At 36.1% G+C, this 26,290-nt stretch overlaps 1 protein-coding gene across 2 annotated transcripts in view; it reads left to right on the top strand.

Annotated features, from left to right (window-relative positions):
• The window catches only part of LOC121378902 (beta-1,3-galactosyl-O-glycosyl-glycoprotein beta-1,6-N-acetylglucosaminyltransferase-like), a 37,657-nt gene that overhangs the window by 5,657 nt on the left and 5,710 nt on the right, over window positions 1–26,290 (top strand). For both annotated transcript variants that reach the window (XM_041507277.1, XM_041507278.1), the window contains exon 2: window positions 4,728–5,549. In XM_041507277.1, coding sequence (XP_041363211.1) covers window positions 4,735–5,549 — 815 coding nt within the window. In that variant the 5' untranslated portion in view covers window positions 4,728–4,734. The remainder of the gene's footprint in view (window positions 1–4,727; window positions 5,550–26,290) is intronic.

Consider the following 26,290-nt stretch of genomic DNA (forward strand, 5'->3'; position numbering starts at 1 on the left):
TTAGAATTATATCTTATGAACATTCATGCATTCATCCATCAATCTCATTATAGGCATATATATATATATATGTGTGTGTGTGTGTGTGTGTGTGTGTGTGTGTGTGTGTGTGTGTGTGTCATAGTTTGCATACAGACAACAACATATGTAAACAAAATCTACCTGCACCACCACCCCCCACCCCCCACCCCCCTCCACCACCACCCATGTTTTACTTGACCATACTTTGTATATTATTTAAAAGGTGTAACATACTCGGTTAATGAAAAAACCCCACACATGACTCATAGGTGTGTGGTACCAACCGGTATGATGCAACCCTTCACCACATTTCAAAACATTAACCATATGTATATTTAGAAATAAGGAAATTTCAGTTTCTGTAAATATCTGGGCTTTTTTAAATACTTGTCTTGATGTTAAAGAACGATGTAATTTATCACGTAATTACACATACATATTTAATGTTAAAAATGCCGTACTCACCTGTATTAGAATAATATCCATAGGAGAAATCCACATAGGAAGGAAATGTTTTATTTAACGACGCACTCAACACATTTTATTTACGGTTATATGGCGTCAGACATATGGTTAAGGATCACACATATATTGAGAGCGGAAACCCGCTGTCGCCACTTCATGGGCTACTCTTTTCGATTAGCAGCAAGGGACCTTTTATATGCACCATCCCATAGACATGATAACACATACCACAGCCTTTGATGTACCAGTCGTGGTGCACTGGCTGGAGCGAGAAATAGCGCAATGGGCCCACTGACGGGGATCGATCCCAAACCGACCGCCCATCTAGCGAGCGCTGTACCGCTGCTACGCCACATAGATGTTTACTTGTGAGAATGATTTTAGCAACTAATCTTATACGATATAAGGCGCCACAGTTTGAAAGTCAAATTGAAAAGTGATGTCTGTCAGCTGTGAATCGGTCCGTTGATCTGCATCCTGTAACTAAACTAGGTGTGAGCCCACTTGAATTTTGTTTACACCCTCCCCCCCCCCCATCTCGATGACGATAATATATATATATATATATATATCCTATAACTTACCCATGATATCCATGTCATAAACCCATGTGATACTTTTAGTGTATTAACCCGGTTAATAATGGTATGCAAATTTGCAAGGTCTCTAGGTGATGTGTTGGTGTGGATGGGTCATTTGTTTACAAGCCAACAAGACCTGTATACCTGAGTGTAACGTTTTCAAAAATTTAGTTAAAATGATTGACGTCAAACTAATTTGTGCTAATCGTGATGACGTCATATTACCGATGGCGGCGATTTTAGTACTGTGATTTACTAAAAATTTAATTAAAGGCGCTCTGTCACGGATGGTTATCTGAAAATATAGACATTTGATTTGTCGCTAAAAGTACTTTATTTAACCATCTACATAACTACCATAACCCACTTATTACTGATATTTTGTAAAAAATAATTGAATTATGTCGACGGTCCATAATTCAGGAAAAAATAACGGCTATTTGGAGCGAAGAGGTGTGACGTATTATTTTTGTAGTCACGTTATGGGCAATCCCCGAATAACCGCAGTGGTCCTGTGTACGATAGCTCAGTAAAAAAACACACACAAACATAACCCCCCTCCCCCCCCAAAAAAAAAAAAACACACAAAAAAACCCACACGCAATAATAAAAAAACATAAAAAAAAAAAAAATAATAAAAAAAAAAAAATAATAAAACAAATAATAATAATAAACAAAAATCATGAGTTTATGTTCCAACTATTTATTATTTTATTTCAGCGTATTCGCGTGTGGGTTTTTTTGTTGTGTTTTTTTTTTTTTTTTTTTTTTATTATTTTAAAGTCTCTATCGTGCACTGTATATAAAATTCAAAGGTACTTTACACGGCTTCGTATATATAGCCTCATCAGTACTCGATTTTGTCGTACGTTTTAGACTCCTCATAAAAAGAGTTCCAATTTTTAAAAATGAAGCTGCTTACAGGTTGTCATGGGATTCCCTCAATCGTGGTTCAATTAAAATGTTTTGGGTGATACAATAGCAAGGTGTGGTATTCCAAATTAATGTAATTGTCATTTATAATCCATATTTAGAGAAACAAGGCCCACTAAATTTGTGATTGAGTGCCTTTAAAATGTTATTTTAGAAGTGTCACAGGATAATTAGAATACTCGTGTTTTTTAATATGTAAAAATACTCGTGACGAATCGTGTCTCCCCCCCCCCCCCCTCTCTCTCTCTCTCTCTTTCTCTCTCTCTCTCTCTCGCTCTCTCTCTCTCGCACTTTGTGTGTGTGTGTGTGTGTGTGTGTGTGTGTGTGTATATATATATATATATATAGATACAGTGATGGATTCGGGTGTGTGGGGAGGGGGCGGCGGATAGGGGAGGGGGGATCTAAGTGGGAGTGCCCCTAACGTACGTACATATATATTTATTTGAAATATGATTTTTTTTCTTAATATAGTATATACTTTTGACGATACAATACATCTTTAAGTATATCCATATGTTTCATTTTTAATCCACTCCGTAATACACTATTTATCACGGTACATGTCGAACACTAATGCTAGCATAATTAGAGCAAAATGCAACTGAACCATCTGCTTCTGAATGGGATCATGTTATAACGACAAAGTTCCAAGAGTTTCTGTAATTGAGTGGGCGATTATATACAACGTGTGTATAAGTTGAATGCATCGTGTTTTATGATATTCATTACTGCTTGACGCTTCGGCCCTAATTCCTGACCACAAGAATTTGAGAAATGATTTTCAGAGTGAGACTGAAACCGGATACGCGCACTTATGTTTGAACTCTGGATGCGATAAAAACCAGATACAATTCTGAAGGGGAGAAAAAGAAGAAGAAAAAAAACCATGTGTGTTACGTTGCACTGTATGGGTTTTTTTCCCGAATGTTTCTGTTATGATACAATATTAGTGTATGGGATTTTAACAGTTTATTTCGATATAAAAACCAGAAGTAATATATTGCTCACATACACACACGCACGCACGCACGCACGCACATATCCATACATATATACATGCATACAAGTGCACACACACACACACACACACACATACACACATATACACATATACATACACACACACACATACACGCACACACACACGTACGCATGCATGCATACCACACTCGCACTCACACATATTTGTGTTATAAGTTTGGGTGTCAAACTATAGTAAATTCAAACATTAAGTGATGAACCACATCAGTATAAAAATTCAGCAGTTAAATTAAAACACAGTGTAAAGAAGTGTGCAAAAACTACAAATATGACAGTTTAGAATAAATGTGAGTATCACGAAGAAATTACAACAAAAGTTCAGGATGGAATCGAAAGGATTCCAACACAGTTCGTTGACCAAATATGTCTGTTCTAGTTTTCTTTAGGATGGAAAAGTTTTATTTAACGACGCACTCAGCACATTTTATTTACGGTTATATGGCGTCGGACATATGGTTAAGGATCACACAGATATTGAGGGAGGAAACCCGCTGTCGCCACTTTATGGGCTACTCTTTTCGATTAACAGCAAGGGATCTTTTATATGCACCATCCCACAGACAGGATAACATATACCACGGCATTTGCTATGCCAGTCGTGATGCACTAGCTGGAGCGAGAAATAGCCCAATGGGCCCACCGACAGGGATCGATCCTAGACCGACCGTGCATCAAGCGAACGCTTTACCACTGTCTTACGTCCCGCCCCAAAGTTTTCTTCCGATGATTTCGCCCCATGCTAAACTAAGAGTGAAATACGCCTCCCGTTATGTGTGAAACTGAAGCAGCTTAATCCTGGTTTGTACTTCTTTACTTTAATGGGGCTGGATGTAGCCCAGTGATAAATCGTTTGCTTGATGCGCGGTCGGTCTGGGATCGATCCCCGTTGGTGGGCCCATTTGAGCTATTTCTCGCTCCAGCCAGTGCACCACCATTGGTATATCAAAGGTCGTGGTATGTGCTTCCCTGTCTGTGGGATGGTGTCTATAAAGGACCCCTTGCTCCTAATCGAAAAGAGCAGCCCATGAAGTGGCGAGAGCGGGTTTCCTCTCTCAATACCATATGTTTGACGCCACATAACAGTAAATAAACTGTGTTGAGTGCGTCGTTAAATAAAACATATCTTTCGTTCCTTATTTACTTTAAGGGTAAAGAGTGGTAGTATCTACTGTGTATATGTTGATTGAAACGCTGCGTGTAGCAGAGTTACTATATTTTATCACGTTACTTTGTTGTCTGTGGGATTTCATTTGGTGGTATGAACCTTGTTGAGATAAATAATAAGTCGGCTCCAGTTCAGCAATACATGTATATCAAATAACTAACTGATTCACCATGGTTTCGTTCACATAATATGTAACGGAAGTCGAGTCACTAACAAACATTATGATATCACAACTTAATAATCCTTCCCACAGGGAACGCTATTTCATACATTGGAATTAATATATATATCTATATATATATATATATATATATACATATATATATATATATATATATATATATATATATATATATATATATATATATATATATATATATAATTTTTGCTTATTTTTTGTTTGTTATTTCCAAAACACTTACTTTTCTTCATACGTCAAATCGGACTGAAATTATTTATATAAAAAAAACTGTTCATGGAGGCTGGGAAGGACTATAGTTTATTTAATTTGCTTTCAGGCTGAGGATGTCGTTTGAATCAATAAAAAGTGTATGGAAAATGACGACACTTTTTGTACTCGTGTTGGTTTTCCAGAGTGTTTTGTGTTTCTACATGGTCTATATGGTGGATATATGGAAAATTAGGTACGCGCTTTCGGGTCAAAGGGACAATTGTGAAACTCAGCCAACGCGGAGAACTGTTCAGACCCTTCCTACAGAGTCTGTCAGCTTCCCGGCAAAATCTGCCAACAGAACAGACAACTCTCAAGTCAGTGCCGTCTGCTCCAGTCTGATCGCGGGTGATGCTTCTGAAATGAATCGATCTGTGGACTACATGCAGAGACACCCGAGAAGACATCTGATGCCAGAAGCATATCCAGATTACACGAAGAACTGCAGCGCTTTTGTAAAGCAGGCTGGGTTCATTACGAAGGCTGCTTCCAAGGAAGAAGAGGACTTCCCAATCGCCTTTTCCATCATGGTCTACAAGCACGCGGAGCAGGTAGAGCGACTTCTCCGCGCCATATACCGTCCTTACAACGTGTACTGTGTCCACGTAGATAAAAAATCGCCGGACGTCTTCATGGACGCTATGAAATCAATCGCCAGATGCTTACCTAACGTGTTTATTGCGCCCATCTCGCTGGACGTACAGTGGGGCGAGTACACGGTCCTGGAGGCGGACCTTATCTGCATGGACAGTCTACTGCAGAGAAAGGTTCTCTGGAAGTACTTCATTAACCTCACTGGTCAAGAGTTTCCGCTCAAAACCAACTACGAGCTTGTCCAGATACTGAAGAGGTACAGAGGAGCTAACGATATAGCAGGCGGATACAAAGGGTAAATAACTTAATATTGTTTACTTAGCGATATAGCAGGCGGATACAAAGTGTAAATAACTTAATATTGTTTATTTAGCGATATAGCAGGCGGATACAAAGGGTAACTAACTTAATATTGTTTACTTAGCGATAAAGAATTAGGCATATTTACTTAGCGATATAGCAGGCGGATACAAAGCGTAACGAACTTAACAATGTTTACTTAGCGATATAGCAGGCGGATATAAAGGGTAAATAGCTTAATATTGTTTACTTGGCGATATTCAATTGTTTATTAACATTGAGCTATACAGCTCATCTGTATAAACATTACAAATACATGTACAGAAGAAACAAAGCACAAACAATACATAAACATACATATAATTGTAAAATGCATTAACAGCATATATATATATATATATATATATATATATATATATATATCAGACATGGGGCGATTACCTGACAAAAGTAATCGATTACGATTACGATTACTTAAGAATGTCATGATTACGATCACGATTACGATTACAAGGAAAATGAAAGTAATCGATTATGATTGCGATTACATTGCCCAGTAATCATGATTACATTTTCACAAATATGAACTATTTTTGAGGTGATGTTACCAACATGAAATTGTACTGTAGTAGTGTCGTTAAACAAAACAAACTTTACTTATTACATGAATATTTAAAACATATTATAATATTTAATGACAAAACGTAATTACATGTGTGTTAATCCCCAAGCTGCTAAAAGAAACCAAAGCATGCCCCTTTAATCGCCGAACTGCTCTAGTTCAGTGTCACATAAAAAGACATACAGTTATCAAAGGTCCGAGTTGTCAACTATGATCATTTGACAATACATCAAAAGTGTGAATGCGATCGGTTGTACTGTGGCAGACTCTTTGCTTTTACCTTCCCGCCATGGAATCGTAGGCGGGGCGAGGTCAGAACCCGAGTCCATGGTGGGCGTGCCTGAACCGTAAGGATGTGGGCACGTTAATATAGTTCCCTTCCCTTTGCTTTTGTTAGTCTTAATGACTGCAGACGGACAGCGCACAACCTTAATCTCTTGTCTGTAAGCTTGACTGGGCAGCCAAATCCACACACAGCAATAATTTATTTAACATATATAACCCCTCCCTCCAAAGCATCACTACAATCGTTACAATTTTAGGTAACCATTGGTATAAAGTAATATAACCCACAAATTAAAAAAGGAAGATTAAAAGAATAGGATATTTTTTTGTGTTAGGTCAGGTTAGGTCATAGGGCTTTACGTGCACATTCAAAAACACGCCTGTCCTGGGCACAAGAGCCGGCCTCGATCGGCTCCTCCGTCCAGGGCAGGAAAGGTGGAGGGGGGAAAGGGGAGGAGGGACCGCCTGCACTGGCAGGTGCAAGTGAGCACCAGAAGCCCGACCGTGGTCGGTAACAGGCGGAAGGGGGTAATGGTGCTATGAAATTTTGAATGGAGCAGAAATTATGCCAAAGAGAAAAAGGTGCGCAATTTTGATTGAGGAATTTGGGCGCAATTTTGAAAGGTCGGTCAAAAAGAAAGTTTCAGAGCTAATATAGGTTTTGACATTAGTGAATCGAGAGTAGCTCGTTAATTAGACCTCTACAATGCTGTGGTGTCTCCCTAGGTTGCCCATAGGGTCCTTAAAAAGGGCCTGACCACTTCTGGTCGTGGCATGACAACCCAGGGGAGACTCGTGCAATTGTGTTTTAGGGTTCTACCGGTTCAGAAAATATTTTGCTCCAGCACTTTCTTGCCACGTGACTTCTGGAGAATCAGTTATTTCAGTCAACTTGTAAATTAACTGATTCACTTGACAGGTAAAAAGCCATACAAAAAGCACACACACAGGACAAAACGTCACAGGGAAAAAAACAACTTTTAATTAAAAATATATATATATTAGGCTATGTGTAACTGACTCCTAGTTTCTTTCGATATTAGTTTGGTCGTTGTTTTATTTGAATAAAAAAACATAGCAAACACCAAACACATTATAGATGAACACATAGATACGTTTAAAAAAATATTTACTTATAATAATGGTTTGAAATGCAACATTAGCCCGAAATGAAAATATAGAAAACAATAGATCAATTTGGGTAAATAACTTAATATTGTTTACATAGCGATATAGCGCGTGGATACAAAAGGTAAATAACTTAACAATATTAACATTTAAGTTTTAGGAATATACCATCCATTTTATGTTCATGTAATAAGTCATTCTTCTATTTATGTTAAATCCCTGTGCAACAGCCCAAAATATATCACCAGCCAAACTATACCCGGGGTTAAAGTGGGCTAGCCTGTTTTATACACCTAACCCTAACCCTAATTTTTTTATTACTAACCTGTATACAAAATAAATAAATAATAATAATAATAAACGCTTTAAAAGAAAAGCAACTATTGCTTTCATAAAAATAAAACTATAACAGATTAGTCATTTTAGAAGATATTTCAATATTCTCTAGCCCAAAATATATAAATTATGATGAAAAACCCCCAACTCTGGACATTGAAATACAGACTAGAGAGGTATATTCTGGGCAATCCTGTTTTATACTTCCGGGGTATATTCTGGGTATAGTTTGGCGGAGGTATATTTTGGCTTATTACACCTGAAATGTTTAGGTAATATGTGTAATGTCCAATTTGTAGATAAAAAAACCCCTAAAATATCAGTAGTAATTATCACTTTCAGTACTACAATTATCAAAAACATAATCACATCAAAGAACAATAGAGTAAACTAATAATTTATAAATATATAATATATATATATATATATATATATATATATATATATATATATATATATATATATATATATATGTATGTGTTTGTGTGTGTGTGTGTGTGTGTGTGTGTGTGCATGCATGTGTGTGTGTGTGTCTCTATGTGTGTGTGTGTGTGTGTGTGTGTGTGTGTCTGTGTCTGTGTGTCTGTCTGTGTGTGTGTGTAAAATGGCCTCAGTATAGCATATTTTGTCCGAATATCTCTATCATTTTTGCCCGAATCTGAGGATTTGCTCCAGGTCCAGCACTAGCGGGGCATTTGCACCCCCCCCCCCCCTCCTGCCCACTGCCCCCTCCTGCCTCCTGCCCCCCCCCCCCCCCCCCCCCCCCCCCGTCTCGTACGCTTATGGTAAAGCAGACAACCTTTCACCATATCGTGTAACATACTCCAACTGTACTATACATTCTGTGCTCAGTGACCAGTGAAATGACCGTCCTGAAAGAAAACTGTTTCGGACTATGGTTAATGAAGTATAAATGCATCTATACAATAAGTTGTCTGTAGAATTAAACAACACAAAACAAAGAATACAAATTAAAAAAACAAACAATTAGTAATAATAATTTAAAATAAATAATATAATAATAATAAAACAACAAAAAATATAATTAAAAAATTAATAATAAATAAATAAATAATATATACAATACAAACTACAATACAATACAATACATAACAATACAATGCATTCTGGAGTACATAATATATGGGTGTCATGATGAGCATGGTGAGCATTAATTTGAAACAGACGTTTGGAACAAGTAGAATAAGCACAAGTACTGTACATAATAGTAGGCCTATTGCTGAATTATTTAACTGACATACAAGGTATCATTGAATTTCTTTGTGTACTCTTGAATATATAACGACGTACTCAACACACAACACATTTTATTTACGGTCATATGGCGTCGGACATATAGTTAAGGACCACACACAGATATTGAGTGAGGAAACCTGTCGCTACTTCATGGGCTACTCTTTTCGATTAGCAGCAAGGGATATTTTATATGCACCATTCCACAGACAGGATAGTACATACCACGGCCTTTGTTACACCAGTCATGGAGCACTGACAGAAACGAGAAATAGCCCAATGTGCCCACCGACGGGAATCGATCCTAGATCGATCGCGCATGAGGCGAGCGCTGTACCACTGAGCTACGTCCCGCCCCATATATATATTATCTTACATTTTTAGTGCAATCAAAGTATGTGATATTTTTCAGATGACATAGTTTAAGAATTTGATAACTTTGTAAATTAATCGAGGTCACGGCACTAGGTTTATTAACATTTAAGCAAACGTACTAGAGTGACACTCCATAATTGACGTATGCATTCATGGTCATCAAATAAAAACATTTCAATAGTAATTTTACACTGAAAGCTGTCGAGCGTTAAAAAAAACAAAAAACGTTATGTACTAGTTTATTTTGATGTAAGGAAGGACACCCAAAATGACGTCATTCGAGTTTGCCGTCATTTCCATTCAAAAAGACACCGCGCCACATATTCTTACGTCATTTGAATATCTAGTAATGGCGGACTGGAATTAAAACTGATACTATTTTTGTGTTATATACATTATTAGAATTACTAAAAGGAACAAAGACAAATATGTACTGTGCTTTTATTGACTTTGAAAAAGCATTTGGCTCTGTATGGCGTATTGGTTTATGGCAAAAATTATTAAGTTGTAATATTAATGGAAAATGTTTCAGAATAATATTTAATATGTATGACGGTATCAAATCTAGAATTGTACACAATGGCTGTAAATCTGAATATTGTCCATGTAATATTGGTGTACGACAAGAAGAAAATGTGTCACCTTTTTTATTTCCATTATATTTAAATGATTTAGAAACATTTTTAGCTACAAAAAATAGCAAAGGTATCGAATTAGTAACAAATCCACTTGAGAAAGATCTTAATGTATATATTAAGTTATTTGTGTTACTATATGCTGATGACACTGTACTACTAGCTGAAACAGATGACCTACAACATCAACTAGATTGTTTTCAAGTATACTGTGAACCATGGAAACTTAAAGTTAATGCAGCCAAGACTAAAATTTTGATTTTTTTTCAAGAAGTAACTCAAAAAAACAAAAAAGAATAAATTTACATATAATAATAAAAACTTAGAAATCGTAACTGAAGTTAAATACCTTGGGCTTGTGTTGAGTAAATCTGGGTCATTCACAAATGCTAAGAAAGATCTAATCAATCGAGCCTCAAAGTCTATGTTTGCTGTATTACAAACATACAGACAGTTCAATTTATCAATCGACTGTTCGACAGGATTGTAAAACCTATATTATTATATGGATGTGAAATATGGGGCTTCAGTAATGTAGATATCATTGAACGATTACACCTCAAGTTCTGCAAATATATATTATGTGTTAATAAGTCGACACCAAGCTTTATGATTTATGGTGAATTAGGTAGATACCCACTGTCTATTAGTGTTAAAGTTAGAATGATTACATACTGGGCAAATGTTGTTAATGGTAGAAAATCTAAATTGTCTGGTATATTATACATGTTGGCATCATATAACCATAACGTTAATGCTATACAATTAACTTGGTTGTCCTTTATAAAACGTATATTAGATGAATGTGGTTTATGTAATATATATTCATGTACACAGGTGGATGTTTTGTGATTAAAACATGCAGTTAAACGAATACTATGTGACCAGTACTTACAAAAATGGAATAGTGATAAATTTGACTAATCAAAAGGTATTAACTACAGAATGTTCAAGCATGAATTTAAATTAGAAAATTATTTGTTGAAACTCTCAACAAAAAATGCTAGAATTCTTTGTAAATTTAGAACTGGAAATGTCAGACTTCCTATTGAAACCGGTAGATGGTTTAATATTGAGAGAGAAAACAAAATATGTCACTTGTGCAACACTCATGTTGGTGATGAGTTTCACTATATTTTTAAATGTACGTCTTTATCTACTGATCGAAATGTGTATATGCCTAGTTACTATACCAATAGAGCAAGTGCAATTACCTTTTACCAGTTATTTTCTACAACTAAAAAACCACTTTTGTGTAAACTATGTAAATATTTGCAAATTGTCATTGAGAGGGTCAGTCTTCCGGGTTAATATTACTTAAATATTATGTCCATTACCACTACAGAAAACACTGTGTAACTTATTTTGTTTATATTTTCTCCATACTGCACTCGGTGCAGTTTATGAGAATAAAATTATTTCTTTCTTTCTTTCTTTCTTGTACAGTTTATAAAAACACGTTGTATTAAGCTTGAGATTATATGATAAAGAGATTATTACACTCGTGTGTTTCGGTATTGTCAATATCATATATTAGGAATAAAAATTGTATTATGCGAGCCTCTGGCTTGCCTCTGGCGAGCATATTACATTATTTTGGTCAGGTGACTTGTTATTAAGACGGCTTTTTGGTGTGTCTTCACGATTAAGACGATCGAAATGCTGATATTCGATTGGTTGAATTGGAGAGAAACCGAGGAAATGCTGTCTAAAGCCATTCAGCAATCACTAACATTTAGGTTCGACACGCCCGTGGTCTTAACTATGGGATAGGCCTACACCACGGGCAAAATCAAAGGGACCGACACCAAAGCGTGGAACAATATTATGTCAAAGAAATGTATATGTTGACGGATATTTTCAATGTTAAAAATATTAATCTTTCTTAGAAATTATTTTTAATTAAATCTCTCTCATCGTTTACTATAGCTTTGCGCGATAACCTCGCTCAAAATAATATCTGACCTTGTCACGTGATAACACAAATGCACACATGACGATCCCTTGGCTGGGATAATTGGCTTAAGGCATTTACAGGTCTATTGTCATCAATAAAAAGTGTTATTGTTGTGGAATAAAGGCAAGTTTTGTTGAGATTCTTCAAAATGACACCTATCGAAGATTGTTAAAATATGTTATATCGACCTTCAGAATCGTACGACTAGCAGACAGTTCTACATGTGAAAACGGTTTCAATAATATTTTTAAGCATTCATTACGAGATTATAGGCCTTAAAAAAGAATATTGTGTGTTTCTGGAATCGTACCAAACAAGTTACTGTATGTAGAAGAAGTCGGGGTTTTTTTGGTTGGTGGTTATTAGATTTTAAAATATTTCTTTCATACCATAGTTACCCCTCCTTTGAGGCCATTCTTAAAAAAATATTTTTGTTTGTCCATCCCCGACCAGTAGTTTCAAATGTGGGTAGGTAGGTAGGGATAGTTTATTTCTTTATTTTATTATTGTTTTTTTAAACTCCATACATAATTTGGCAAGAATAGAATAAATAATTTGCATATAATGGCACATATGAGACTTTATTCAGTTACATATTAATGTCGTCGAATTTTCCACTTGTCCACAGGACAAATAAATCTAAAATCGCTGTTTAATGATAAATTGGCAATATCCTCGGATTCTGTTCAATGATTTAAACAAAAAAAACCTTTAGTGTTTGTGACGGAACATGCTCTTAATTTCTTTTCGCCTGTGGCGATATTAATTGTTTTAGAGGGCCGTGTGCAGTCCCAATATGCACTTAGACTAGGTGGGCACTTTGTTACGTAATACCTCCGCGCGACGGTGGTCGAGCTGTTCCCAATACACACCCAGACCAGAAGCGGAGGCCATGTGGCCAGTAGTTACGTAATACCTCCGCGAGTTCTGTTTTACGACCGGGGATTTCCGAGCGGGTGGTGTCAGCTAACCTTGATGTGATTGATGTGACTTTAAATATTTTAATACTGTATTATACCAATATTATTTAGACAGTGTTTCCGGTAAACTGACGAAGTAAATTGTAGGCTTCACTGTTCTAAAATTATTAAGGCTTAGCCAGTCATCCTAGAGGACCTAGGTAAACTGTAGGTTATTGTCTTTATTTGGATAGGTACCAGTATTAAGTCTGTATTACAAGGTTACTGAATGAGTAGTTAAGGGTTAATTAAAAATTAACCAGTTAGGAATAGAGTTGTAATTCCTTTATTAATTAAGTTCCCCTGGAAGCGTTTCTCAATTATCACACGTGTGTGTGTTGTATCACGGTGAAGTGATTAGAATATTGTGTAAACTAGACACCTAGTGATTAACTAATTAAGTGATTAGTTCTGGGTTGTTATTATATTGTTGTTGTTAATTTGTCAGCGTATTGTCAGATTCCAAAGTGTATTGTGTTTTTGTTGTGTTTTCTAGTGAACTAAACGTGCTATAATAACACATATTTATATAAGATCTATCTCTGATTATACCTAGAGACGAGCCACTCGGGTTTTGAACTGCCCGATACAGAGAGATCTAATAGATATACAGTTAGGAGAGATATTTGGATAATCGTGTTTTATTCGGTTACGGGTATTATAGGATCCCCGTGACAGTGTTCATTAAGGGCTAGATTGTAGTTTTCATAAGTGTATATTTCACAGTATATTGCTCATGATTTTAAAAACAACCACCTTAAAACAATGTTGAAATACAAATAATGGTTTTTCTTCTTTTGTCTCTTTTTTTTATTTTTTATGTTTTTTATTAAAGTTATGGGGCTACCAATTTTTACTGAACTCGGTATTGTCTACAGTTTTGTCCTATTACTAAGACATTTGTCTATTGGCTGTGTTTGTCAACAGCCGACCAATGAAAATGTTTTTGACAATCGAGTAAACTTAAGCCATGTATGAAATTTGTCTTACGTGTTATAGTTGAGTAGTTTATGTTTATTATTTATTTATTTCATTGTTAGGGTTGACCACCCTGTTACAAGAAGTGTAGCGCAGATATCAACACATACATATGAAATATGCAGATCAATCATAATATCTATGCATACTAACAAAATGACTTGAATTAAATATTACAGAATACTTCCCGAATTCTAAGTGCTTCACAAATAAATTTACTTAAATTCCACTTATGTGTATGACATTCTGTATTTAATCTATTGGGATGACACCTTTAGTTTGGAGACAGATATTTTATTCTCAAATCCCTATATAATGGACATATAAACAAACAATGGAATTCATCTTCCAATATGTCATCACAATAGTGACACTGTTTGAGCAAGTAGTGAGTAGTTTATGTATTACTCAACACATTTTATTTACGGTTATATGGCGCCAGACGCCTCGGAAGAAGCCTACAGATGATGAGCCTACAGGTAAAATATTTTTGTCAGGGACATATTCAGCAACACCCCCCATACCTCCCGCCCCCCCCCCCCCCCAAAAAAAAATAGAAGAAGAAAAAGGGAAGGTTGGGGTTTATAACATTAAAAAAGGGGGCACATTAAAACGATGTAGGTCACGGTGATTTAGATAGCCAATGTCAAATTTAAAATGGCAAGAGTCAAAATATTTACATTTCAAAACAAATGAAACGGTGTAAAACGTTGTTGGTTTTTCGGGGGGTTTTTTTTGCACATCAAATATAACTTATGTATGTATGAATGTTTGTGTATGTGTAAGTGTACCCCCCCCCCCCCTGTCTGTCTCTCTCTCTATGTCTGTCTGTATGTCTGTCTGTCTGTCTGTATCTCTCTCTCTCTGTCTGTCTGTCTGTCTGTCTGTCTCTCTCTCTCTCTCTCTCTCTCTCTCTCTCTCTCTCTCTCTCTCTCTCTCTCTCTCTCTGTGTGTGTGTGTATGTGTGTGTGTGTGTGTGTGTGTGTGTGTGTGTACTGATGTGCGTGTGTGTACTGATGTGCCTGATAATGAAAAAAACTAAATTAAATCCCCAACACCTGGACTCAGCATTTCGATTCAGCGTATCGGTCACCACAGTATCGGACATTCTCAATCAGGGACTGCCAAAATTAGCCGAGAGACTTACCGACGCAACATTCTTGGGATCGCCGTAGCGCCAACCTTTCTATAAAAAAAAACGTTCGCCACCAGATAAGGGCTTAGTCGAACTTTAAACTTTTTGACTGTCCTTCAAAATTTTATGCTTATTTTTTTGGTAAATAGTCCGACGCACTTTATTTTTGGCTGCCTGTGTCAAATCACCTTAAAACCGAGCACTCTAATTTTATTTTTGGACTTTAACTCTTTCTTTTTTTTTGTTAGACATGTATCAGCTTTCTCATTTTGGCCTTAGATCTTTGACCTAACTACTAAATTCTTATTCCAAATTCCGCCTACTTCAAACTTACCATTCCCCTCCCTCCTGGCCCGGACTCAGAGGTTAAGCTCGAGACAGGCGTGTTCGAAACCTTCGTGGTATATGAGCGGAGCGGATAATTTTGTCATGCTCATATACGAAGAACGTTTCGAGCATGTCTGTTCCGGATCCAGTCTCTGGATAGCCAGAGGCCCGACCCTGGTCAGAGAGGTATATGAAAACGTTACAAGAGTTCAAGCAAGCATCCGTGTTCAGTGAACCCGCATACGCTGACAAAGGGCCATTGAAAACTAAGTTCTTTGTTAACTATCAGCCATTACAATAAGACACGAAATGGTTCTTGCCACTCAGTTTTACGCCCATGGGCGGTACTGCGTTATATCCTGGCTTGGCGAATATCCCTATCAGGTCAGGTCAGGTCAGATCAGAGTGTTTAACGTGCACATTCAGAACAAGTTGTTGTAGCGCACGCCTGTCCTGGACACAGGTGCCGACCTCAGCCGACCTCAGCCGACCTCAGCCGGCTCCTCCGTCTAGGACAGGAAATATCCCTATACATAACATTCCAATAAATAATACAAATTTGTATTGTTATGTATCTCTTTGGTTGTTGTTATTTTGCAAATATGTCAAACATGGCGCTGTTTATAATGGGTTTTTTTTTTTATATGAAAATGGCGTTTTCGCGTGCTTTAAACTATTGTTTTGAAAAGGGCGTTCGCGCGCTTAAAAATGAAAATACCAGAAAATTCTGGGAAAATATTTCCATTAGATTGGTCGCCCTGTCGTTTGTGTTTACATTGGTCATATGTTTTTATCTATCAATCTGTGCGAACATTTTATTTTCGAGAAAGTTTTTCAAAGGTGTCTTTTTACATATACGTCCCCCCCCCCCCAAAAAAAAAACCTGTACTTGTATGTGTGCATTAATCTTAGAATATGTAAGTTAATAAATATAGAATTGTTTAATGGCGGAAAAGGTTTTTCAAAAACGCCGTAACAACCAGTTAACAAAGGGGGAGTGGTTCGGGGGCTTCGTCTAAATCCTCCGCAAAAGCTAAGGTCCACGTTTTTCTGTTTTTAATATTGCACAAATACTTGAGTGTAACGTTTGCAACTCTCCCTTAAAACAATATTTGCTTGTTTTCGTCATTTAGTATTTCCCTTACCAAAGCTGCAGTGTACATGATTCGGAATTTTAAAGTTAGTAGCTAATCTGGCAAAATCAAAACAAAGGAACCTACTTGTAGCAACACTGTTTAATTGTATTTTTTGCTATATTGATGACCTCGTAGCATTAGATAATTACATGACAATGACAGCAATTCACCTTCCATTGATTTATCAACCAAAGTTAGAAATAAAAGGTTAACAACAGAAAGTAAGTCTGTTCATGCCTTGATCTTTATATTAAAGAGATTAAAATCGATACCCTTGTGTCATTTTGGCATAGCCGTTACATTACCATGCCGGTTATTTCCATGTATTTCAAAACGTTTTACGGCCAACATGTAGATGCCATTTTGATATGACGCATCAATGACAAAAATGAAATGGAATGAAATACCTTATGCAATACCTTTTGCCGAAAACGTTTGAGGACTACACCTGTACTCTTAACAACAACACCAACAACAGCAAAAATAACAACACAACTTTATTTGAAATCGGATCACATAAAAAATTATACATGAGCAACTAGCTACTACTGCATGTACAATACATATTATTACAGCCCTACCTAATAAATAAATAAATACATAATAAATTTATTAGCTTTGGGATTTAAATGTTTTCAAAACACAGTCAATAAATTTACAGATATTATTTAATAACTTAATATTCGTACTACAAAACAGTTTACGGTATTTAACAATATTTGGTCTAGTAAAGAAATACTTTAGTATATAGATGCATCTTGCTTTATTGAAAAAATGCATTGAAATAAATAGTGATATTCATCACCAGCGATATCTTCATCACAAAAACACATTACGTTCATCTCTAGGAATATTCTCCCACCTTCCAACTTCAGTTGGTAGCTTATGGTTGGTAGTACGATACTTAACAAAGTAGATCTATTGTTTTCATTTAGTAGTAATAAATAAGGTTCCGACTTAATGCTGTCTTTAAAAAATTATGTAATTAGTACCTTTGCTTGAATGATAAACAGTATATTTTCATGTTTGCAAATATTGGTCCTTAAGTCTAGAAAATAACGTTACTCAAATTACCGTAGTTAATATTATTTTGGAATAACCATACAAAACTAAATCCAGTTTCATTCAAAATAGTTTCAGTAAATTTAAACCATTTATATGTATAGGTTCTATTAGCATAATCTGAAAGTAATGCCTTGTATATTCTGTGAGATAGCTTATTTACATTATAACCACATACCATATTACACCCATAGCTAATCATTCTAGCTTTCACATAGATAATAAGTGTACTACGTTTTACGCCAAGAATACTTCTCAGGAACCTAGTATGTACACTGTCGATAATAGAACAATTTTCAAAGCCCCATATCCCACAACCGTGTAATAAAATAGGTAAAATGGTTTGGTAAAAAAGTTTAAATTAGCAATCAATAGGCAAATTGAGGTTACATATTCGAGATTTAAGCAGACACATGGCTTTTGTGGCTTGTTCCACGATACGTTTCTTTGCTCATGAATAAGTATTTATAACAATCAAGTACTTCTAACACGATCTAATCTATAGTAAACACAGGAGGTATACAGCTTTTCTTTAAATTCAAAAACAACTTTTGTCTTTGCTATATCAACAGTCAGTTTCCATCTAATATAATAAGTATATAATACATTTAACGAATTTTGCATATCAAAAATATTTTCAGCAACAATAACAGTTTCATCAGCATAAAGTAGATTACATATTTTCAGAAAGTCTGTTAAAGCATTGTCATCTGTCTTCACACCATTACAATGCTCATTATTTAAATAGCTTTCAAGATCATTAAGATAAATGGCAAATTGTTTCCTTGTCTTACTCCAGATTGACACAAGAAGGGCTCAGACATTTTGCCATCAAACTTTACACAGGATTTGATGTGTTGATACATATTGAAAATAACAAAACATTTACCAGATATACCAATATATAAAACCTTAAACCAAAGTCCAGATCTCCAGACTTGGTCAAAAGCATTACTAAAATCAATAAATGTACAAAATAATTTCTTATTGCGACATCTGATATACTCAATAACAGAATGTAACGTGAATAAATGATCAGTCACAGAATAGCCTCTTCTAAAACCAGCTTATACTTCAGAGAGCAATCTATCATTTTCAATAAACTTCGTTAAACGGTTATTTAAAACAGCTAAGTATAGTGATAGGTCGATATTTCCCAGGTAATGATGCATCACCTTTGTTTTTATATATAGGTAAAATGATACCATTTAACCAGGAAATTATACCTGTCGGGAATTATACCTGTATCAAATATCTTGTCAAACAGGGTGACATAGAAAGGTAATAAAATGTCAATAGTACATTTTATGTGTTCATTGATTGCTTCATCATCACCAGGTGCTTTACCATCTTTCAAGCATCTTACAGAATAACGAATTTCTTATTCAGTTATAGCAGCATCAAGTAGAGCATTGTCAACATTAGAAACGTTACATGTTTCATCACTTACAGCATCAAGTAGAGCATTGTCAACATTAGAAACGGGACATGTTTCACCACTTACAGCATCAAGTAGAGCATTGTCAACATTAGAAACGTTACATGTTTCACCACTTACAGCATCAAGTAGAGCATTGTCAACATTAGAAACGTTACATCTTTCACCACTTACAGCATCAAGTAGAGCATTGTCAACATTAGAAACGTTACATGTTTCACCACTTACAGCATCAAGTAGAGCATTGTCAACATTAGAAACGTTACATGTTTCATCACTTACAGCATCAAGTAGAGCATTGTCAACATTAGAAACGTTACATGTTTCACCACTTACAGCATCAAGTAGAGCATTGTCAACATTAGAAACGTTACATCTTTCACCACTTACAGCATCAAGTAGAGCATTGTCAACATTAGAAACGTTACATCTTTCACCACTTACAGCATCAAGTAGAGCATTGTCAACATTAGAAACGTTACATGTTTCATCACTTACAGCATCAAGTAGAGCATTGTCAACATTAGAAACGTTACATGTTTCATCATTTACATTACTATTTACAGTTTCAAAGTATTTATATAAAACGTTCAAATCAATATCATTTGGTGTTTTCTTCCTATTCATTCCATTAACTAATCTCCAAAAATCTTTAAGTCATTCACTCTGCATATAACGAAGTTTACATTGGACATTTCTTCTATGTTTATTAAGATATTTATTTACAGTTTTACGATATGTTTTACTAGCTGTAATCATATCAGCCTTATGATCTAACCGTTTTGTAACATTGTATTTTTACGTGCGGTATGAAAAAGTTCTTGCTCGTTTCAGTCTATTCCGAACCATGGTTTATCTCCCTTGCTCATAGTGCGCCCATCGGCTGTACAATCTCCGAATGTTTTATTCGAACTGTCTTTGAAAATATTACACAGATCATCACATATACGTTTACAGTCTTCAGAGGTCAATAAATCAAGGTTATTAACAGTAAGTCATTTACTAAAGTAATGTCAATATTAAACACAAAATCATCGGGGGGGGGGGGGGGGGGGTCATTCTTCCAATTACGACTTTTTTTTAGAAGTGTTTTTACAAATACTGGCTTCGTCATAAATAGGTTTTGCACAAAAGGAAAATTCAATAGCACAATGTATGTCAGATAAAGTTGGGTTGAAGTTAGCAATATGAAACGTTTCCATAATTTTAAACGTTTCCGCTGAGACAATAGTGTAATCAACAACAGATGTATCTTCACAAGTGGTTTTGCCAATATTAGCATCCGCACCAATCAGCCAGTTTCTTTGGTGATCAACACACATTAATAGAATCATAATATACCCCATAAGGGCCTCTCACAAAAACTTTCACCGAGTGACGGTAGGCTACACCAGTGAGTACAAGTTACGGTTGAATGGTTAATGGTTTCAGCGAAAATAAACCAACTGAAAAAAACGATTTAGTCAATGGGCAGTACGGATATCGCACATTCACGGTTGAAAGATTTCAAGTAGAGAGAGAGAGAGAGAATTGTTTTAACGTGTTCATATACCACAGAAGTTTCGAACACGCCTGTCTCGGGCTTAACCTCTGATGTCCGGGCTAGGAAGGGGGGGGGGGGGGGGGGGGGGGGGGGGGGGGGGGGGGGGGGGGGGGGGGGGGTAAAGTTTGAGGTGGGCGGAATTTGGAATAAAAATGTAGAAGTTAGGCCAAAGACTTCAGGCCAAAATGAGAAAGCTGATTCATCCTACATGCCACTGTCAGTTGAGCTGACAGCTTTGCTCCCCGTTTGCCGCTCCTGGCGATGAAGCAGAAGGGACCTTCCCCGGTTTTTAAGCCGCCAGTTTTGCCCCCCCACCCCCACCCCCCGAGTCGCTCCTGCCGGTTTCGGTTTCTTCTTTGAAGCAGGTGAGGTCGCTCCTGGCGGTTGAGCCGCCGGGTTTGGTCCCCTCCCCCCCTCCCCACGTGTCGCCTTAGGACGCCTTCTCCTCCTACTGAAAGATGACCTCGGCATATAAATTAAGGTGACAATGGCTGAGTTCCCATCATGTTGAATGCGATATTTGGTCAAACGACCAATTCGCAAAACAAAGCCCCGAGGGTAGGGGGGGGGGAGAGTGGGGGGGGGGGGAGAGCAATCTGGACGTTCGTAAAAAACAACTTCATACGTGGACGCAAAGAATAGAAATGTTTCAAGGAGAATGTCAAGTCGAATGCCTTTGTTCACTGGAATATATCAAGAAACTAGCTTAGTTGGCAGCTCTGCATCACACTGTAATGTGAATATGAACCATCTACACCACATACCAATCACTTGTCGAACAATTCCAGAAACATACGTAGCTGCTGAATACCCGAACATGACATCATTACCATCAACTCATTGCACATGCATGCAGCTAGCAGCCATGGCCGGAAACCAAACGGGCTGCAAGTGTTGGCGGTGATTCGTGATTATACAATTTTTAAGAATTTAATGTATTCTGTTTTTCATAAATATGTTCATTATTAAATGAACTGATCATAGTTCTCATGTACACGCACGATATCGCTTCTGTTGCTGAGGTTATAATAAGCAATTGCCGAAAATATTTAACATATACCTTGGGTATCTTAAAAAAGCACTTCTTTTATTTTGTTGTTGTTGACAAAAATCTACAAAATAGTCGAAAACTACTTGTTTAAAAAATAAATTTTTAAGTTCCAGATGCCAGGAAAACGCTTTTTAGGCTTACAGTGATTTCAGATTTTCCGGGGGGTGGGGGCATGCCCCTGGATCCCTATACAACTTCATTTCAGAAAGGCCCCAGCAAATACCTAGTCGAACCCTCCCACTCTAAATGCTGGCTACGGGCCTGGATATTATGACAAATGTCTGTATTTGTCCTAGACAGAACGCCTAAATTTATTATTAATTATCATGTTTGCATTTAAGTTGCCGTATATATCACGATGTCCAAATAAAATAACAATGTAAATTGTGACGGAATCACAAAAATTGCACGCTGACGGTAGAAAACATAATCTCGTCATTGAAGGGACAAGCACTTAATGACTCTCATACTCTATACCTTAAAATGTGCACCATCTTCTCACAATTACAACGAACACAAACATGTATAGGTACCAATAAAAATGATGTCCATGGATTTTGATGTTCAGAACAGTCCAAAGCTTAAAATCGCAAACAATATATAATTTGGGTTTCAATCTGAATATTATATAGGCCTATCATCGGCCCACAGAAAAAAAAAAATATGCACATAAATAATTTAAAAAAGCAGATATAAAATAATTTGATATATTAATGCATTTGAAAAAGTCCGATTTGAAGACATTTGACAATATTTTATTTTTGACTGTTTGGTGGACGTTTACATCAGATTCGTGATGTGCGTTCCAAAATCACGTCTTTCGGTCGTTAATCGTTATTCAAATGACGTAGGAATATGTGATGCGGTCATTGCGCTGTCGTTTTGAATGGGAACGACGTCGGATATCCTTACATAAAAAATAAACTAATGACATTTTGTTGTTGTTGTGGGGTTTTTTCAACATACAAACAAAGGGGAGGGCTAGCGATCACTAGTAATATGGATATGCCAGCTATTATAAGATAAATTATAATCCGCGAGGCCATTTTAAAATATCTCGACCGTTCTGATGGCTTCTCCTATTTTGATCTGCATTGCCGATCGCCTTCTTGTAACTAGCCGATGTGCCGATGATAAATCAGTGTGCTCTACTGGTGTTGTTAAACAAAACAAACTAACTTTAACTTTTGCGCTCGGATCCGATGGACTCATCGTGCTAAATAGCAAGCTGATTAAAACTAGCTCTGCTGGTCTATACTTATTAACCAGTGGAGCTAATTTTAATCAGAGTGGCTAAATAGGGGCGGGACGTAGCCCAGTGGTAAAACGCTTGCTTGATGCGCGATCGGTTTGGGATCGATCCCCGTCGATGGGTCCATTGGGTTATTTTTCGTTCCAGCCAGTGCACCACGACTGGTATACCAAAGTTCGTGGTATGTACTACCCTGTCTGGGATAGTGCATATTAAAACATCCCTCGCTACTAATGGAAAAATTATCTTCGCAAAGCTTTTGACTTGGTAGATAAGAAAAAATTACTGTGTTGCATATGAGGGGTATTCAAGGTAACATATTTAACATTTTAAAAGATATATATGAAAAAGTAAAAGCTTGTGTTATACTAAAGAATGTTAGGACATATCCCTTGACAACATCTAGTGGTGTGACAAGTGTGTATGTTAAGTCCAGTTTTGTTTATAATTTGTATTAATGAATTTATAAATGTGATGAATAATAGTAATTTTAGAGGAATGTTTGTGAATGAAAATATTAATGATGTACTAATGCTTCTCTTTGCTGATGATATAGTAATATGTTTGCAAAAAAAGCTTGATGTACTAAATAAGATTTTGTGTAAAATGAGGGTTAGAAGTTAATGTTGATAAATTTAATATAATTGTATTTAGAAATGGTGGGTAATTAAGACGAAACGAGAAGTGGCTTTATAAGGGCATTCAATTAACAACTGTGTCATATTATAAGTATCTTGGTATAACATTCTCTTGTCGTTTGAAATGGTCTAAGGCTTGCGAGACTTTATCTATACAAGTGAGAAAAGCCGGTTTTCCTATTTTTACTTTATTTAAGAGATACCCTACATTATCATACAGTATTGTCCATAATATATTTGATACTAAAGTAGCTCCTATTTTACTATATGGCTCTGAAATATGGAAATTTACTATCGAGAATCCATTGAAAAAGTATAACGTAATTTTAAAAAAGGTTTTTAGGAGTGTTTACGTCGCAGACCTTAGTTTTATAGTTTTAAGTTTGGCTAATCTACAATGTTAGTTAATGTTAAAGTTTCAGACCTTAGTTTTAAGTTTGGTTTATCTACAAACCTGTAACACATTTGGATAAAATTACAATAGAGTGAAACAACTCTGTGACTTTGAAACGAGTAAATTCCCTTAAAAATAGTCTAAGAGATCGTCTCCATAACCATTACTTCTCAGAGGTACGTGCGCTTTTATAGATACGAAAAATGCATTTGATGGTACTGGAAGCGCCAAGATGACCAGAAACACTTCAGATGTACGAACATGGATAATTTGTACAATACAATCTAACTAAAGTCTGATTTCAGTTATCAAAAATGGCCCAAATGTTTTAAAATACGCTATAGTGGTTAGAAGCTAGGGTCTGTCACATTAATTTCTGCATATCAAATATCAGATCTAAGAGAAACGTGTTTCAACTCTGTCTAAATACTAATTCTTGGGTTATAAAACTCAAAAAAGAGCAACTAACATCACTATCTGAAAATAGGTAATTCAGATGCCAAGATATTGCGGGGTTTGTTTTTAGAAATGATCTTGGGTTATAATACTATGAAAACTAACCCTTAACATAGTCTTAAAAATATGTTTAAAATGGCTAATTTTGCGATTCAGAGACCAAGAAAACTTGTTTAAAGCCATCCAATTAAAACATTTCCAGGGCGAGCATGCCCCCCATACACACACACACACACAAACAAAATCTCCGACATAATACACGTATGACATTTTTTGCCGTCAATTTATTAAAGCAAGTAAATTAAAGTATACTAAATTTAATTATATATTAATATGTGCCTTGAAAACAGTGGAAATGCCCCCAGTGTTTAGCTTACCATGCCTTATAGTAAAACCCTCTAAACCGGACACCTTCAGGACTAAGTAAAATGTCCGGTTTAGTGAGTTTAAGTTCTGTACTGATTTTTAAGATAGTGAAAAATGTCTGGTTTTGATGGAATTTTGGATTACAGAGGGTCCGATTCTAAGACGTTTCACTGTAAATATACTCACAAACAGAACCAGTACAGTCTTAAAATGAAGTTTTATTTGAATTATTTTTTTAATGATTTAATGTGTTATTAAACATATCGCAATCCAATAAACACACCCAAACATAACATTGACAGTGCTATCTTCTCTTGAATACAACACAGAACAAACAACAACGAAAAACAAAAACAACAACAATAACAATGAATGAATCAATCAATCAATCAATCAATCAATCAATCAATCAAGCAATCAATGTTTAACGATACCCCAGCACAAAAATACACATCGGCTATTGGGTGTTGTATTTTATGAATGACTGAATGAATGCGTGCATGAACGAATGAATGAATGAATGAATGAATGAATGTTTATCAACACCCCAGCACAACAATACACACCGGCTATTGAGTGTTGTATTTTATGAATGAATGAATGTTTAACAACACCCCAGCACAACAATACACATCGGCTATTGGGTGTTGTATTTTATGAATGAATGAATGTTTAACAACACCCCAGCACAACAATACACATCGGCTATTGGGTGTTGTATTTTATGAAAAATGAATGTTTAACAACACCCCAGCACAACAATACACATCGGCTATTGGGTGTTGTATTTTATGAATGAATGAATGAATGAATGTTTATCAACACCCCAGCACAACAATACACATCGGCTATTGGGTGTTGTATTTTATGAATGAATGAATGAATGAATGTTTATCAACACCCCAGCACAACAATACACATCGGCTATTGGGTGTTGTATTTTATGAACGAATGAATGAATGAATGTTTATCAACACCCCAGCACAACAATACACATCGGCTATTCGGGTGTTGTATTTTATGAACGAATGAATGAATGAATGTTTATCAACACCCCAGCACAACAATACACATCGGCTATTGGGTGTTGTATTTTATGAATGCATGAATGTTTAACAACACCCCAGCACAACAATACACATCGGCTATTGGGTGTTGTATTTTATGAACGAATGAATGAATGAATGTTTATCAACACCCCAGCTCAACAATACACATTGGCTATTCGGTGTCAAACAAAGGCAAGTACAGGAATATGAAAAACAACAACAAAAGAAAATACTCAAACAAAACCCGACAAAATCCACACACCTCCACCTCGACTTCTCCGTTGTAAATACCATCAGGCAAAGAAAGTATATACAAATAATAGAACTTTAGAAAATAAATTTAGTCTGCTTAATGCAAGT

This window comes from Gigantopelta aegis, chromosome 8 (assembly GCF_016097555.1).
Source record: "Gigantopelta aegis isolate Gae_Host chromosome 8, Gae_host_genome, whole genome shotgun sequence".
Classification (NCBI taxonomy): domain Eukaryota; kingdom Metazoa; phylum Mollusca; class Gastropoda; order Neomphalida; family Peltospiridae; genus Gigantopelta; species Gigantopelta aegis.